General features: G+C 43.2%; 1 protein-coding gene across 1 annotated transcript; it reads left to right on the plus strand.

Annotated features, from left to right (window-relative positions):
- The first annotated feature begins 8342 nt into the window (after positions 1-8342).
- Positions 8343-9587, plus strand: LOC146385691 (paraneoplastic antigen Ma1 homolog). The gene has a single exon (XM_084930073.1). It carries the CDS (start codon positions 8343-8345, stop codon positions 9585-9587), a length of 1245 nt encoding a protein of 414 aa, XP_084786199.1.
- The last annotated feature ends 7937 nt before the right edge of the window (positions 9588-17524 follow it).

Raw genomic sequence — 17524 nt, forward strand, 5'->3', positions numbered from 1 at the left:
GTCGAACATAGTGCATTACTGCAAACTTCACAACAGTAATGCAAACTAAACACTGTAGATTGCATTAAACTGCCCAGTATTTTCATGCAACCATTAAATAACAAAAAAGGTAAAATTAAAAAAAAAAAAAAAAAAAAAAAAAAGATATATATATATATATATATATATATATATATATATAACTTCATCCATAGACCCAGAGATCCAATAGCTGCTCAAAAAACACTAAAATAAATGACACTACATGTAAACCTTTAAATCCCCCAGCTGTGTTAAATCTGAAGCAATGAGACTGTTTTCCAAACGTGAGGAGTGAAAATTAAAATGTATATACAAAAATTTTGCGTAAATACAGTACTTTGTTACTTCCCTCCTCTGGAGATATTTCATTCTACATCTGATGACTCAGCTCTTCTCTCCTAGTGCCTCCTTTGCTTGTATTTCAGGTTGAATGGACTAAGAGGAGAATGAGGATGCGCACATTGAGAAATGAAAAGGTTTTCAGCAAGGTGCTTACCTCTCTGAAACCATACCTCTCAACAGTCCACTACCAAACGCTTTCATATTTGACCACAAGCCATTATCATAGACTGTATGATAATGATGATAATCTATTGCTCATTCCCCAGTCGCTTTTATACCATCCATCTCCATCAGCTCGCTGCCAGAGTGTCAAGGCTGCTGAGAAGCCTGTGGATTCTCTGCAAGACACTTCACCTACCGCCTACTGGTGTTGACCAGAAGGGCCGATGGCGCGATATAGCAGCCTCGCTTCTGTCAGTCTGCCCCAGGGCAGCTGTGGCTACAACTGTAGCTTGCCTCCACCAGTGTGTGAATGTGTGTGTGAATGGGTGGATGACTGGGTGTGTAAAGCGCTTTGGGGTCCCTAGGTGGGACTAGTAAAAGCGCTATACAAATACAGGCCATTTACCATTCTAGAAGATGAACTATTTTTCTTGTTTTAAAAGAATAGGCATGTTTATTTTGAGCCTTTACTATTACTGAACCACTGCTATAGCTAGTGTTGTTTTCTTATTTGCCAAAAATCAGACAACTAAACAGAACTAAACAAGGAAGAGAGCTGTTCACACTTGGGGATTTGGTAGGCCAACAGCATGAATACAACACTGAATGCTGCCCATGATGCTGCCTATGATCTCCAAAAAATATATATGTTATTGAATACAAGTTTGAGTTTTGTTTTTTCTTTGTTTTTGTTTTTGTTTTGTTTGTTTGTTTTGCTAATTACCTGTTTTAAACATGTAGGTCTTATATGTTATATTCTGCAAGATCTCTGTTATGTTTTGCTTAATAAGAGTTTGTTAGGTAGTTAGCAGGTAGTAGTTAGGTAGCAGGTTTCAGATCATTTGAACCTTGACTCATGTTATCGGTTACGTCTTTATAGAAATGTACCCAGCACCGCAACGCAATCAGTGTGTTTTATTTGGGGCTCTTGAAAATCTGACTTCCCTCTTGGGTTTAATCTGACTTCAGACCTGCCCATCCTAAAAGGTGCTTTTTTGTTGTTTGAACCAGACAGCTGTGGTGACATCACTTTTCTGTGGTCATTTGCTGCCATTGTTACAGAGTACGAATAGACTGAATGACTGCCACACAATGTTGTCTTGTCCCAAAAACTGTGATGCTGATGCAAAGAAAAGATATGGAAGTGGATTTCTTTGCACAGTCCAAGCATAGACTTCCTCCACTGCAATTACCTCTGAGGTCTTTATTTGTGATCACTCAATCCGCTCCGTCATCCATACCACACTTGCTTTTATTAGTTTGTTATTTGTTTCAATTACCAAATCTCACTGAATATTTTAGTGCTCAGCCAGATTATCTTTGTTTATTCGCTCTTGTGTTGATTTAATACCATTACAAGTTCAAATACATTACAGGTTTTAGTTTGGTACAAGTCAGTTACTCACACTGGTAGTTCTTTACTAGAAGAGCAGTAGCAGTTTATTATAATGCTTGTGGCTTACATTGCAATTTCCCACCATTTACCATGTAATTGTTTTGAATCTAAAGAGTAATTTTTAGTACCTAAAATATTTTGTGTTTCCCAATTACCCTTAAAATTTTGACATAGCAGAAAAGAGGAAGACAAAGAAATATACACTGTATTTTTGTATGTATTGGTTACCCATGGTGTATTTTAGGCATTTTATTAGTTAATGATTACTTTTAGAGTTTTTAAAATAAATTAGATTCCACTTATGTATTTGTGTAACGTATCTTCACATGTTGTAGAGAAAAGGAAAAATTGCCCTTTTTTTTACATTGCATTTAAACAGTATTATTGGCTTTTTTTGTATTTTAGAGAGTCATATCCGCCTCCTTAGAAATTGTAATGCACATTACTCTCAGTGTAGGTGTAGTGTGCTATTCTGTATTAATATATAACTAACATTACAATATAGTCCTGTGAGTCTAATAATGACAAACCCAGACCTTTAATGTAAAAAAAATAGACAAGGATTTTTTTTTTCTCTTTAATTTTAGATTATTAATCATACACTGAAAATTTGGACAACTTGTTGAAATATAAAAATTTTAATCACTAAAAAATGAAATGCTAAAAGTAAATTTAGCAAGGGAAAACAAAACAAGTATTAAAAAAAATCAGGCGTATAACTAAGCAACTTTATTGGCCATTTAATCAACAGTTTTCATGTATTTATTTTGTCCTTTAGGCCGAGGCTAGCTGCCCCTGTAAACGTGACAATTGTAGATGTAACTTGTAAAACAATGTTTAACTGAATAATAATTAATTAACTATTTGGGATGTTATACTTTTAAAAAATCAATAATAGTATTTTCTAATGCCAATGCAAGACAGATTAGGGTACTCTAACACAGCACACACACACCATGATAGTATGTGATCAAAATGAAATATTGGGACTCCTAACAATACTTATCGGAGCTTTATATTATATGTATAAAACACTGATTATGAGACACATAATATATATTATATATTATGTGTCTCATTTCATTTAAAACACCTTACTCACAAATCCACTTAAAGTACAACTAATTTCTCCTTTGCTTTAAGTTTGCTAGTTGTTGCTCCCTTGTTCTGTCGTACCTAAATTAAAATATCATCAGAAAGTATTGTTAAAATTACACTATATTCACTCCAGTTAAGAAGAATTTAAGAGGTAATTAATGTGTAAGTTTGGCAATACACAGTGTTAAAATAAAAAGCATCTGCGTTGGTTTTGCTCATGAAAATAAAATTACTGCTGCTGTTTTTTAGGCTCTTGTGTAATAATTTAGTACACGGAAATAATCATAATCTTATTTTTGAATATGATCATTTGCACATTGATTTAGTTTTGGTTTTAGTTTTCAGAAGTCCATTTTGGACACCCACACACAGCCGAAGCTGCCAAATACAAATATGGTGTGATCAGTAGCCACAGTATTTGGGCACTGAGCGTTTTAAGCATTGTACTGAACCAACAGATGAACCAACCAAAGTTAATTTGTGGTTCATCTGCGAGTGCATTTTCATTTCTCAACAGTGAGGTCCGGCGTGGCGTGCCATGGTCCTTTAATTGATTGTTGACAGCGTAAATAAGAACAAATTCATTCCAGAGGATCCTTGAAGTGTGAGAATTTATCAAACTAAAGACACTCTTCCACATTCACTGAAACACGTTCACCACAATACCAAAAACATTTGTGACTCCTCTTTCCGGTTCAGTTATGAGTTACTCAGATTTGTTGGTCACAGCTGAAATATTTCTGGTTTGGACAAGTGAAGATATTGCTCAGTCAGATCCTAAATCTCTGGCCTTAATGCTGCAAAAAGATAACTCACTGCTGAGAAGCTGACTGTTTGTCACAACTGAAAGACGGACATAGTTGAACACACACTTGATTAAGGCTGAAGCATAATGACCCTGAGTGATGTATTAGGATCTTCCAAAATCATGTTGTTGTCACTGAAGGCTGCAGAAATGTGACCAGACGGTTAAGAACTTTGTAAATGGGGCAACAGTTAATCTTAAGGTCTTCATCCACTGGTGTGCAGGCTGTTCCTGAAGAAAAAATATCATTGAAAGATTCTTGGTAAAATCAAAACAGTGGTCACCATTTAGAGATGACAGTGTGTGAAAATGTCTGTCATTCATGACCACAGTCATGAGTGTTACCCACTGTTTATGTTGTTATAAAATAAAATGTGGGTAAACGCTACCTCACCTCAGATACTCAACTGCAGGCCCAAAAGGGTACTAATGGTCAATCGATACCTCAAAGCATGTGAGCTTGTGGTGAATAAACAAGCTCCACATGCAAGGACTTTTCTTGGAAAGTAAAGCCCTTCTTGTGAAACAACTGAGTCTCCGTGCTGCTATTTTGTGCACTTAAAAATTTCAATTATGTTTAAACCTTACTTAAGTTCAAGAGATTTCTTTCAATTCATTTTTTTTTTAAAATCTCATGCCATTTGTTATATACTTGTTTTAGCAATATCACAGTATTTTGAAATCTTATCAAGTAACTGTTTTAGGAGCAATGAAAGTGTCAAAACTATAAAGGAAAACGGACATCTTAATAAATCAAATCGAGACTGGATTTCTCAAACAAAAAGTTAAATGTTGAGAGAAGTAATAATAACAAAGTTCAGTGCTGTTCCCCTCTAAGTGTCAAAAAGCATTTTGGGAAAGCTAAAGGAAACTCAGCTTTTCTGTTTCCATTCTTGTAGTGTCAAAACAGCACAGGCGATACAGAATGACAAATCTGTGGTGTCTGGATTAATGTGTCTGGTGAGTGTAGCTGCATATGTGCAGTGGTGTGAATTACGAGCCCCCTGAAAGACTATTATTTCGCTAAACACCCACCTCTCTTAATAAAATAATCCTACAGGAATTTTTCTCCAGCTGTGGGCCTCCCAAATTGTCACAACCTTTCATCCATCTAGCATCAGCAATATCCCGGAGGCAAAGGGCTGAATCCCTCTGTACAACCTCTGGATGCTTTCTAAGCTACAGTGGTGTGTCCAATAACCACAAATCATAGAGTGTTTTTGATTATGGTTAGCCATATTGGTCCTGGGTGTTTTTACTGATTTGATGTGACCAGATGTGTTTAGGTGTTAACTTTGACCTGGTAAAATATTATGTTTTCCCTTTGTCCCACAAAAAAAACTTAAAGCAAAACTGAAGTTAGTTATGTGATATGTTTTCATTGTATCTCCAAGAAAGTTAAACTAAAGCCTTCAGTGTTTGAAAGCAGTTATAAATCTAACAACTTTTGGGAGATTGATGTAATAATACAAAATGGACAATAATCATCCATCCATCCACCCCGGGTCGCGGGGGCAGCAGCCTAAGCAGAGAAGCCCAGACCTCGCTCTCCCCAGCCACCTCCTCCAGCTTATCCGGGGCAGCCGAGAGACATAATCTCTCCAGCGTGTCCTGGGTCTGCCCCGGGGCCTCCTCCCGGTGGGACATGCCCGGAACACCTCACCCAGGAGGCGCCCAGGGGGCATCCTTGTCAGATGCCCGAACCACCTCAGCTGGCTCCTTTCGATGTGGAGCAGCAGCGGCTCTACTCTGAGTCCCTCCCGGATGGCCGAACTTCTCACCCTAAGGGAGAAGCCAGCCACCCTTCAGAGGAAGCTCATTTCCACCGCTTGTATCCGCGATCTCGTTCTTTCGGTTACTACCCACAGCTCGTGGCCATAGGAGAGGGTAGGGACGTAGATCGACCGGTAAATTGAGAGCTTCGCTTTTACACTCAGCTCCCTCTTCACCACGACGGACCGGTGCAGCGTCCGTATCACTGCAGCCGCCGCACCAATCCGTCTGTCGATCTCCGGCTCCCTTCTCCCGTCACTCGCGAACAAGACCCCGAGATACTTGAACTCCTCCACTTGGGGCAGGAACTCATCCCCGACCCGGAGTGGACACTCCACCCTTTTCCGGCTGAGAACCATGGCCTCAGATTTGGAGGTGCTGATCCTCATTCCCGCTGCTTCACACTCGGCTGCGAACCGCTCCAGTGCGAGCTGGAGGCCTTCACCCAATAATCAATTAAAGGAAAGTTCCTCCTTATAAATTAGTAAGCACATCATTAAGAGATGGTGTGTCATAACCATGTGCAACCTGTCCCACTCACAATATCACAATTTAGAGATGTGAAATTGTATTTATAATTTAACTAACCCCTCATTTTACTGTTAAATGTATCATATTAAATATTGTGATTTATCATTGTGTAGCCCGGGTATATTTTATGGGGCTAAGTTTTATTTCCAGTTGGATATATCTGAATAGTTCTGTTGTTCATTTTACTGTGTTGGTAGTAGTAATAAGGAAGTGTGTTTAGGTGCTTTTACTTTGAAAGAGAGCGAGCGGAAGGAGAGACAAAAGAGCGGAGGCAGCCACGAGAGAGCAGAGGAGAGAGGAAAGCGTGCGCGAGATGCGGCTAGCGTCTACAGAGACTTTTCCCAATGGACAGTGAGGATAAATCATCCCACGCCCACGGCTGAGTAACAGAGCGTGACTGTGAGGTGGTGCAGCCCGGACTGGTTTGCATTGTTGCCTCGAAATATCCCTAGTTAGCGGCGTGCTAACTTGGCTAATCGGAGTTAGCCATAAAGGCGGACTTCGCTGGGCGTCACCTGACCTGCACGGAGTAGGAGGCTACTGACTGCCAAGGCGGGCCGATCAGGTTTGCTGCTTAAAAGGAGTAAGCATGCAGCTCGGCGACCTAAAGGACGGACCTCTCGGCGTGCCGTGAGTGTATTGTGTACAAAAGACTAAGGTTTCCAGGTAGGAGCACCATTTTGTTTTCTTTTAGGACCGTTGGTTCCTACGCACCCTAGCATCGATCCAGGCCTGCACCGAGGGGACTTGGGAAACTGGGTGGTGTGAGAGTGTGTGTGTGGGGCCCATTACAGTAAAGAACTGTGTAACTGTTATTATTGTTATATTTTGTCATTGCAAGAGACTTCTTACTTTATTGATTTATTGGGTGTTTACCAGTTCATTCAGTAAACCTGCTTGGTTTAAACATAAGATTTTGTGTCTAGTACTGTTTCTTATCTATAGTTCAAAGTAGGGCTGCCACGATTAGTCGACTAGTCACGATTACGTCGACTATCAAAATCGTTGATGACTGATTTAATAGTCGACGCCTCGTTTGAAGCATCACAAAAGACGCAGGAATAAGTAGTAGGATTTAAGAGTGTAATAACGGACTGAAACAGAAGATGGCAGCACTGTATGTACAAGGATGCCAGCTGCCGTTAAACCCCAAAGAAGAAGAAGCTGTATCCCAGAATTCATAGCGCAGCGCAGCTCAGTTTACAACAATGGCGGCAGCTAGTTAGTTTTAATATTACTCTTATTATTCTTTCTGGGTCACAAAATAAACGATTAAAATATTTTCAGGCGAGAATGTAACTGTATAAACCTCAAATATTTGCTCAGTTTATCAAGACACCACATATTTTCAGAAGCGCTCCGACGTTTTCGGAGACGTCTGTTACCCACTAGCTCGATAGCTAACCGGGGGCAAGGCTCACTAGAGCCCGTGAGAACACCGGACTCCCGGCAAATCGTTTTCAAACCCACCGCCGTCTTTCGCTACTCAGGTTAAACATATATAAGTCACTTAGATAACTTCAAAATGTTATTGTTTGGCTTTTTTTAGTATTTTATTTGTTCCTGAGTAAATCGGTTTGGCTGAGATTAAAGTTATAGTTTTTACACAGCTGAATAAACATCAAGCAGACAACTGATTATCAGAAGTGTGAGATGCTCGAGAATATACTCCGGTGTCCCGTTATATTTTAGATAGCAAGGAGCAGACGGCTGAGTTTATTAAACTTCACCGAAACAATCTGCAAATTTCATTAAAATTTAATAAACTATCGTCTTGTCTTTATTTTTAGTTAGCACATACCTTAAACACTTAAAGCTGTAAGCTAATGATAGTTATATAAGAGCAGATGCATGCTGGTGGAATAAGCTGTATGTTTTACGTCCAATGGATGCATGATCTGATTAGTCGACTAATCGCAAAAATAATCGGTGACTAGTCGACTATCAAAATAATCGTTTGTGGCAGCCCTAGTTCAAAGTAAGGTAAAAGTGTATCTGTGTGTTATACGTGTGTAAATCAGGGGAACTTGCACTGAGGGCAACTAAGTAAGTTTAAGATAACTAGAACTCAGGGCGTACCCGGCTATAGTGGAGTACACAGTCCGGGGCGCTACATAAAATGGAGGCACCGCTGGGATATTTTATTGTTTCAGTCTGAAGTTCCCAAGCACGTGTATTTTGAGATAAAAGCAGTAACTTTGATATTGTTTGGTCATGGATGTTCAAGCTATGCACTCTGAGTTGTTCGAGGAGCTTCAGGAATGGAGTCGTGGAGAGACCTTAGATGAGGCTCACACACTGATGGTGCTTACTCCCGAAGGAGTGGAGATAGACCAAATAGAACACACTCTGGAGAGTGTTAAAGCTTTGGGTCGAGTGCGGGTGAGAGGCCGGAGATACAACAAAGCGCTTGATAGGCTAACTGTCCTGTGTGAAACCAAAGAGAAAGTAGATGCCACAAGAATCCCACCTGAAGTGTACCCTACGGGGGCTGGTGAGCCGTGGTCCATCATAGTGACAGCTGAAGCTTTGCCTCGTGAGGATTTTTCCCAGAGTAAATCGAAACGCGGGGCAGAGGCACAGGAGAATGGTAACTCTGCAGAGTCGATAATCTGTGCTGTGGGCGATTTGTTGGCAAAGATGGAGAGACCCTCCAGTGAAGGCAGTAGTTATCGTAGACTCAGAATGTTCTCAGGCACAGTACCAACACCGGTTGGAGAAGAGACATTCGAACAGTGGGTTGAACAAGCACACCTAATGGTGGAGGAGAGTGACAGTTCTGCTAAAGAAAAGAGGCGCAGAATCATTGAGAGTCTTAAAGGTCCAGCACTAGCGGTGGTGAAAGCTGTGAGGACAGCTGATCCTGATATTAGCCCAGAACAATGTCTAGAAGCTGTTACAAAAGCTTTTGGCAGTGCTGAGACGGGTGAGGATTTGTACTTTGCTTTTCGGTTACTACAACAACAACCGCAGGAAAAACTATCCGACTTTCTGAGGCGATTAGAGCAGTCGCTGAGCAGGGTAGTGAGTTGTGGTGGGATTGAAGCCCACCGTGTAGATAGGGCCAGAGTAGAACAGCTCCTTAGGGGTGCCGTGTACTCCGACATGATGTTGGTGCAACTCCAGCTGAGAGACAGGAAAGAAACCCCACCCAGTTTTGTAGAGCTCTTAAGTGAGATCAGGAGTGAGGAGGAGTATGAAGCCTCCCGGGCTAAATTGCATCTGGTAGCACACAAAGTCCAAGCACAATCAGAACAGGATAACAGACAGATTGAAATTCAGAATCTGAAAACTGAGATTCGAGAACTGAAGTCTGTGGTTTCATCCGTGGTAAACCAGTCATGCCCCGCACCAAGAGAAGTTGCAGAGTCTGTTCCAACAAGCAAGACTGACGGTGTAGAGAATTCAGCAGATGGCGAAGTGGTTGCGCTGAGAAAACGGGTTAAAAGGTTGCAGTAGAAGCTGCACGCCAGAGAGCAAAGGTCTGTTGTGTCCTCTCCAATTTTGAGAGTGGAGCCGTCCAGGTCTGATCTGAACTCTGCACGGACAGGTAGCACCAGTGATAAAGAAAGCAACTTTTGTTACCGCTGCGGAGAAAATGGGCATTTTGCTAGTAAGTGTGGAAATGCCGCAAACCAGGCCAAGGTTATCCAGAGGTTCATTCAGTCACGGAAAAAGCCCAAACGACGGGAATCATATCCCAAACCCCCTGATGCAGGTGATACCGTGTGTTCAGTTAAGAGGAGTGAAGTAGTCATGCTAGAGGACAGAGGGATCCCTAAAGGTTTGATAGGTCCATCTAATGTAAAGCAAGTCAGAGTGAATGGTGAACCGTGCAATGCTTTGTTAGACAGTGGGTCAAGAGTAACCATCATTTTTGAGAACTGGTATAAGGAGCACTTGTCAGGTGTCCCAATTTACCCAGTTTCAGGTCTGGCCATCTGGGGTTTGAGTGATTCTAGTTACCCTTATCTCGGCTATGTCGTTGTGGATGTGGAATTTCCTGAGCAAGGCAAAGGAGGTCACGAGACCATTTCGGTCTTAGCTTTGATCTGTCCTAACTCCAGAGGTCCGGACCAGACCCCCATGATCATAGGCACCAATGCCTCCCTTTTCCAGAGATTGGCCACCTTGTGCCAGGACACCGTAGGCGTGAGTAGCGTGCAGACTGTAAGCCCAACAGCTGGAGTTTTAACCCCACCAGCTCCTGTGGAGATCCCTGTAGAGGATGAGGGTGGAGTAGGCTGGGTGAAGTGGGTTGGGCCCAGCTCCCTGTCACTCCCGGCCAGTCAAAGCTGTCATGCTATATGCCGGGTGGAGCTAGAAGAACCACTCAGCAAAGGTATATTAATGGTGGAAGCATCCCCAACCATTCCGTTGCCAGCTGGCGTGCTGCTGCAGCCCATGGTGTTGCCTAGCTCTGCGTTGGAGGTAGACCATTTTGTTGTGGCAGTGCAGAATCAGTCCTCCCGGGATATCGTTCTCCCAGAAGGGACCGTTATGGGTCAGTTGTGTACGGTTGATACTGTAACTGCAGCAGTTGAAGTTTGTTCAAAAAAGGGGAAAGATCAGAGAGAGCTAGATCCCCTTCTCATAAATTTTGGTGACTCACCTTTGCCAAATGAATGGAAAGAGCGGCTCCGACAGAAGTTGTCCAAGAGGGCTAATGTGTTTTCCCTCAGTGAATGGGATGTCGGTCTGGCAAAGGGGGTAGAGCATCACATTCGGATGTCAGACTCCAGACCATTCCGCGAACGGTCACGGCGTCTTGCACCAGCTGACATTGACAATGTGCGTAGACACATACATGATGCACTTGATTGTTTGTCAGGGAGTAAGTGGTTCTCTGTCCTGGACCTTCGCAGTGGCTATTACCAGATACCCATGGCGGAGGAGGACAAAGAAAAGACCGCGTTCATTTGTCCGTTGGGTTTCTATCAGTTTGAGAGAATGCCCCAAGGTATCACAGGGGCACCCGCCACTTTCCAGAGATTGATGGAGAAGGCAGTAGGGGACATGAACCTCCTGCAGGTACTAGTGTACCTCGATGACCTAATAGTCTTTGGCAGGTCACTGGAGGAACATGAGGAGCGACTTTTGAAGGTGCTATACAGACTGGAAGAAGTGGGATTAAAACTCTCATTGGATAAGTGCCAGTTCTGTCAGCCGAAAGTGAAGTATGTGGGACACATTGTGTCTGCAGAGGGTGTTGCCCCCGATCCGAGTAAAGTAGAAGCGGTTACTAAATGGCCGGTGCCCACAGATTTGAAATCCTTGCGATCTTTCCTGGGGTTCTGCGGCTACTATCGCCGCTTCATAGCTAACTATGCTTCCATTGTAAGGCCACTCACAGAACTCACCAAAGGCTATGCCCCTACGCAGCGCAGTAAGAAAGGCCAGGCAGGACAAGGAAAGACCTACTTGAAGGAATCAGAGCCCTTTGGGAGTAGATGGGATCAGTCGTGTGTTGATGCTTTTCACCACATCATTCAGTGTCTGACCACTGCCCCTGTGCTAGCCTTTGCCGATGTAAACAAGCCATGCACCCTTCATGTGGATGCCAGTCTGAAAGGTCTTGGGGCCGTGTTGTACCAAGAGCACCCCCAGGGGCCGCAGCCCGTGGCTTTTGCCAGCCGGAAATTGAGCTGCCCCGAACAGCGGTACCCAGTGCACCAGTTAGAGTTCCTGGCTTTGAAGTGGGCCGTCGTGGACAAATTCCATGACTATTTGTATGGCGCAAAGTTTACAGTGCGCACTGATAACAATCCGCTGACGTATGTCCTTACCACTGCAAAGCTAAATGCAACAGGGCACCGATGGCTCGCGGCTCTAGCTAGTTATGACTTTAATCTTCAGTATCGGTCTGGCAAGACTAATATAGATGCTGATTTGTTATCGAGAAACATGGTTGATGACTTGAAGGAGACAGAATGGGATCAGGTCTCTCAAAGTGGCGTAAAGTCTATTTGTAAGAGAATATGCCTGGATGATGCAACTGAGACCAATGCAAGATACATCGATCAGTTGGGGGCACCTCCCGAGTGTGTTCCAGCTGTGTATGCTACTCAGTTAAGTCTGTCAGCAGTAGGGCAGGTGTCAAGGCCAGAGTTGCGACAAGCTCAAAGAACAGACCATGCCCTAGGCAGAGTGATCGATGCGCTGAACACTGGTACTTGGCCAAAAGGTATCCATTCTGACCCAGAGTTTGTGTTAATGAGGCGGGAGGCCAGCAAACTTGTCATGAGAGATGGGTTACTTTACAGGACAACCCGAAAGCAGTCCGGGGATGAGCTGTACCAGCTTGTGTTGCTTTCTCAATACAGAGAAAACAGGTATTGCGGTCTGCTCATGATGATATGGGACATTTAGGAATAGAAAGAGCCACTGACCTTCTGAGAGATCGGTTTTATTGGCCAAAAATGGCAAATGACGTGGAGCAGTATGTCAAAAACTGTGGGGTATGTGTCACCCATAAAACACCCTACAAGAGAGCAGCCTTTTTGCACCAGATGAGCAGCAAGGGTCCCATGGACTTGGTTTGCATGGATTTTCTGTCTATGGAGCCAGACTCCAAGGGGATAGGTAATGTCAAAAACCAAAAAGCCACCACGGTTGCCAAAGTGTTGGTGGACAAATATTTTGTGCACTATGGATTGCCTGCCAGAATACATTCTGACCAAGGACGAGACTTCGAGAGCCGATTAATCCGTGAGCTCTTGCGGTGATTGGGTATACGGGAGTCTCGGACAACTCCCTATCACCCCCAGGGGGATCCGCAACCCAAGAGATTCAATCGAACCTTGTTGTCAATGTTAGCGACACTAGGGGATGAGAAGAAGCGAACTTGGAGTCAGCATGTAGGGTCGCTACTTCATGCCTATAATAGCACAAAGAGCGATGCCACAGGGTATTCTCCCTATTTTTTGATGTTTGGGAGGGAGGCTAGGCTTCCCGTGGATGTTTGTTTTGGAGCATCTCCTGATGGAGCTGAGGAGAAGACTCATTCACAGTATGTGACGAACTTGAAACAGGATTTGCAGAGAGCTTATCAATTAGCCAATGAGGCTGCTGATAAGGTACACAAGAGGAACAAAAGAGCTTTTGATCGACGAGTCAGTTTCCAAGCCTTGGAAGTGGGAGACAGGGTACTCCTTAAGAATCTGGGGTTGAAGGGGAAACATAAGTTGGAAAGCAAATGGAACGCTGTACCACATGTGATTGTGGGAAAACTGCCCAACCTACCGGTGTATAGGGTGAAGCCACAAACGGGTCATGGTAGTGTGAGAACCCTACACAGAGATCATTTGTTACCGATTGGGACAGAAGTGAGACTGGCAGAAGGCATGGCCAGAGATGAAGTGCCAGTGAGACCACAGACTCGCAGGATGGGAAAAGGAAAAGAGAGGGTAGAAAGGAGAGACGTGAGTCAAGACACTGGGGAGTCGGCTGGATCGTCAGATGTAGAATACAAGAGGCCACATGCCTGGTACAGAGACTGTGTGGAGAAAGTGTTGAGGGAGGAGTCATTTAGTGACAATTCTCCATTGGCATCGGAGGATGACGCTCAAGCTATGTTTCTATCTGAGGGCAATGCCGAAGAGTCTCAGGAGGAAGCAGATGACATTGGTGATGTAAAGAACACCGATACAGAGTCAGAAGTAGAGAAGGAAAGACCTCTCTCAAAGAGGTCTAGGGGAAGACGGAGTATTGGGGAAGAGGTCAGCAACTGCCTTAGGTCAGGGACGACTGGGAAGAGAAGAATAAAGCCAGTTTTGAGACTGTCCTACGATGAACCAGGGAAGGCTAGTGACCAACCTATTACTATTGTTCACAGAGGGGTTGTGATAAAGTTGGGGAATGTGTAAACGAAAAAAAAAAGTGAAGTTCTAAGAGTGTCTGTTATACATTCAAGATGTGTGGAGTTTTATTTGTTTTCAGTCGCCTTGGGAGATGTCTGATGAGGACATCCAGACGATTAGAAGGGGGAGGATGTAGCCCGGGTATATTTTATGGGGCTAAGTTTTATTTCCAGTTGGATATATCTGAATAGTTCTGTTGTTCATTTTACTGTGTTGGTAGTAGTAATAAGGAAGTGTGTTTAGGTGCTTTTACTTTGAAAGGGAGCGAGCGGAAGGAGAGACAAAAGAGCGGAGGCAGCCACGAGAGAGCAGAGGAGAGAGGAAAGCGTGCGCGAGATGCGGCTAGCGTCTACAGAGACTTTTCCCAATGGACAGTGAGGATAAATCATCCCACGCCCACGGCTGAGTAACAGAGCGTGACTGTGAGGTGGTGCAGCCCGGACTGGTTTGCACTGTTGCCTCGAAATATCCCTAGTTAGCGGCGTGCTAACTTGGCTAATCGGAGTTAGCCATAAAGGCGGACTTCGCTGGGCGTCACCTGACCTGCACGGAGTAGGAGGCTACTGACTGCCAAGGCGGGCCGATCAGGTTTGCTGCTTAAAAGGAGTAAGCATGCAGCTCGGCGACCTAAAGGACGGACCTCTCGGCGTGCCGTGAGTGTATTGTGTACAAAAGACTAAGGTTTCCAGGTAGGAGCACCATTTTGTTTTCTTTTAGGACCGTTGGTTCCTACGCACCCTAGCATCGATCCAGGCCTGCACCGAGGGGACTTGGGAAACTGGGTGGTGTGAGAGTGTGTGTGTGGGGCCCATTACAGTAAAGAACTGTGTAACTGTTATTATTGTTATATTTTGTCATTGCAAGAGACTTCTTACTTTATTGATTTATTGGGTGTTTACCAGTTCATTCAGTAAACCTGCTTGGTTTAAACATAAGATTTTGTGTCTAGTACTGTTTCTTATCTATAGTTCAAAGTAAGGTAAAAGTGTATCTGTGTGTTATACGTGTGTAAATCAGGGGAACTTGCACTGAGGGCAACTAAGTAAGTTTAAGATAACTAGAACTCAGGGCGTACCCGGCTATAGTGGAGTACACAGTCCGGGACGCTACAATTGTATATATGTAATTGGGATACATTCTAAAATAATTTGATATATTTCTTTGATTATTAAATATACTCCTATAGCTATATAGAGACAATGGCAATTACATTCTGATGAAATCGGCACAAATAACATATATATCTTATATATTACAGTATAAGAAGATATCTTCATATACAGTCACTGACCATTTTATTAGTTACACCCTACTTAGACACCAGGGTGCTGGAAACATTCCTCATAGACTCTGGTCTGAGTTGACATGATAGCATCACTCAGTAGCTGTAGATGTATCAGCTGCACATCCATGATGCCCAACAAGTCTCAGTAGGTCGTGGCATTTAAATGATGATCAGTGGGTAATAAGGGGCCCAAAGTAAAAAGTAAACCATTACACCACCAGAGCCATGCGTTAATGTTGTTTATGAGAAATTCTGACTCGACCACCTGAACGCTGCAGCAGAAATGAGAACTCATCAGGTCAGCAAATGTTTGTCCAGTCTTCTGTTGTCTAATTTTGGTGGGTGTGTGCCAAATATAGCCTCAGCTGGATTTGCATCAACAACCATGCTGGATTCCAAGTCACTTAAATCAGCTTTCTTCCTCATTCTGATGCTCAGTTTGAACTTCTGGAGGGCGTCTCGAACATACATACCTAAATGCTGCCATGTGATTGGCTGATTAGATAGTTGATTTGTGTTAACAAGAGTTTGAACAGGTGTATCTAATGAAGTGGTTAGTGAGTGTACAGGGGGTGCAGAATTATTAGGCAAGTTGTATTTTTGAGGAATAATTTTATTATTGAACAACAACCATGTTCTCAATGAACCCAAAAAACTCATTAATATCAAAGCTGAATGTTTTTGGAAGTAGTTTTTAGTTTGTTTTTAGTTTTAGCTATTTTAGGGGGATATCTGTGTGTGCAGGTGACTATTACTGTGCATAATTATTAGGCAACTTAACAAAAAACAAATATATACCCATTTCAATGATTTAGTTTTACCAGTGACACCAATATAACATCTCCACATTCACAAATATACATTTCTGACATTCAAAAACAAAACAAAAACAAATCAGCGACCAATATAGCCACCTTTCTTTGCAAGGACACTCAAAAGCCTGCCATCCATGGATTCTGTCAGTGTTTTGATCTGTTCACCATCAACATTGCGTGCAGCAGCAACCACAGCCTCCCAGACACTGTTCAGAGAGGTGTACTGTTTTCCCTCCTTGTAAATCTCACATTTGATGATGGACCACAGGTTCTCAATGGGGTTCAGATCAGGTGAACAAGGTGGCCATGTCATTAGTTTTTCTTCTTTTATACCCTTTCTTGCCAGCCACGCTGTGGAGTACTTGGACGCGTGTGATGGAGCATTGTCCTGCATGAAAATCATGTTTTTCTTGAAGGATGCAGACTTCTTCCTGTAGCACTGCTTGAAGAAGGTGTCTTCCAGAAACTGGCAGTAGGACTGGGAGTTGAGCTTGACTCCATCCTCAACCCGAAAAGGCCCCACAAGCTCATCTTTGATGATACCAGCCCAAACCAGTACTCCACCTCCACCTTGCTGGCGTCTGAGTCGGACTGGAGCTCTCTGCCCTTTACCAATCCAGCCACGGGCCCATCCATCTGGCCCATCAAGACTCACTCTCATTTCATCAGTCCATAAAACCTTAGAAAAATCAGTCTTGAGCTATTTCTTGGCCCAGTCTTGACGTTTCAGCTTGTGTGTCTTGTTCAGTGGTGGTCGTCTTTCAGCCTTTCTTACCTTGGCCATGTCTCTGAGTATTGCACACCTTGTGCTTTTTGGGCACTCCAGTGATGTTGCAGCTCTGAAATATGGCCAAACTGGTGGCAAGTGGCATCTTGGCAGCTGCACGCTTGACTTTTCTCAGTTCATGGGCAGTTATTTTGCGCCTTGGTTTTTCCACACGCTTCTTGCAACCCTGTTGACTATTTTGAATGAAACGCTTGATTGCTCGATGATCACGCTTCAGAAGCTTTGCAATTTTGAGACTGCTGCATCCCTCTGCAAGATATCTCACTATTTTTGACTTTTCTGAGCCTGTCAAGTCCTTCTTTTGACCCATTTTGCCAAAGGAAAGGATGTTGCCTAATAATTATGCACACCTGATATAGGGTGTTGGTGTCATTAGACCACACCCCTTCTCATTACAGAGATGCACATCACCTAATATGCTTAATTGGTAGTAGGCTTTCGAGCCTATACAGCTTGGAGTAAGACAACATGCATGAAGAGGATGATGTGGACAAAATACTAATTTGCCTAATAATTCTTCACTCCCTGTATGTGCTAGTGGACGACCATCAAATTATACTACTGCATAAGGTTGTGCAATATTTCAACATATTGTCTCAAGAGTGAAAAAGGGCTGCACTTTTCATATACATACCAGGTAGTTTTGGCAG

This window comes from Perissodus microlepis, chromosome 6, assembly GCF_051167445.1.
Source record: "Perissodus microlepis isolate ML-2025 ecotype Zambia chromosome 6, ASM5116744v1, whole genome shotgun sequence".
Taxonomy (NCBI): Eukaryota; Metazoa; Chordata; class Actinopteri; order Cichliformes; family Cichlidae; genus Perissodus; species Perissodus microlepis.

What these genes read in the sequence shown, in the direction of transcription:
- LOC146385691 (XM_084930073.1), top strand. Translation starts at nt 8,343, where the DNA reads ATGGATGTTCAAGCTATGCACTCTGAGTTGTTCGAGGAGCTTCAGGAA.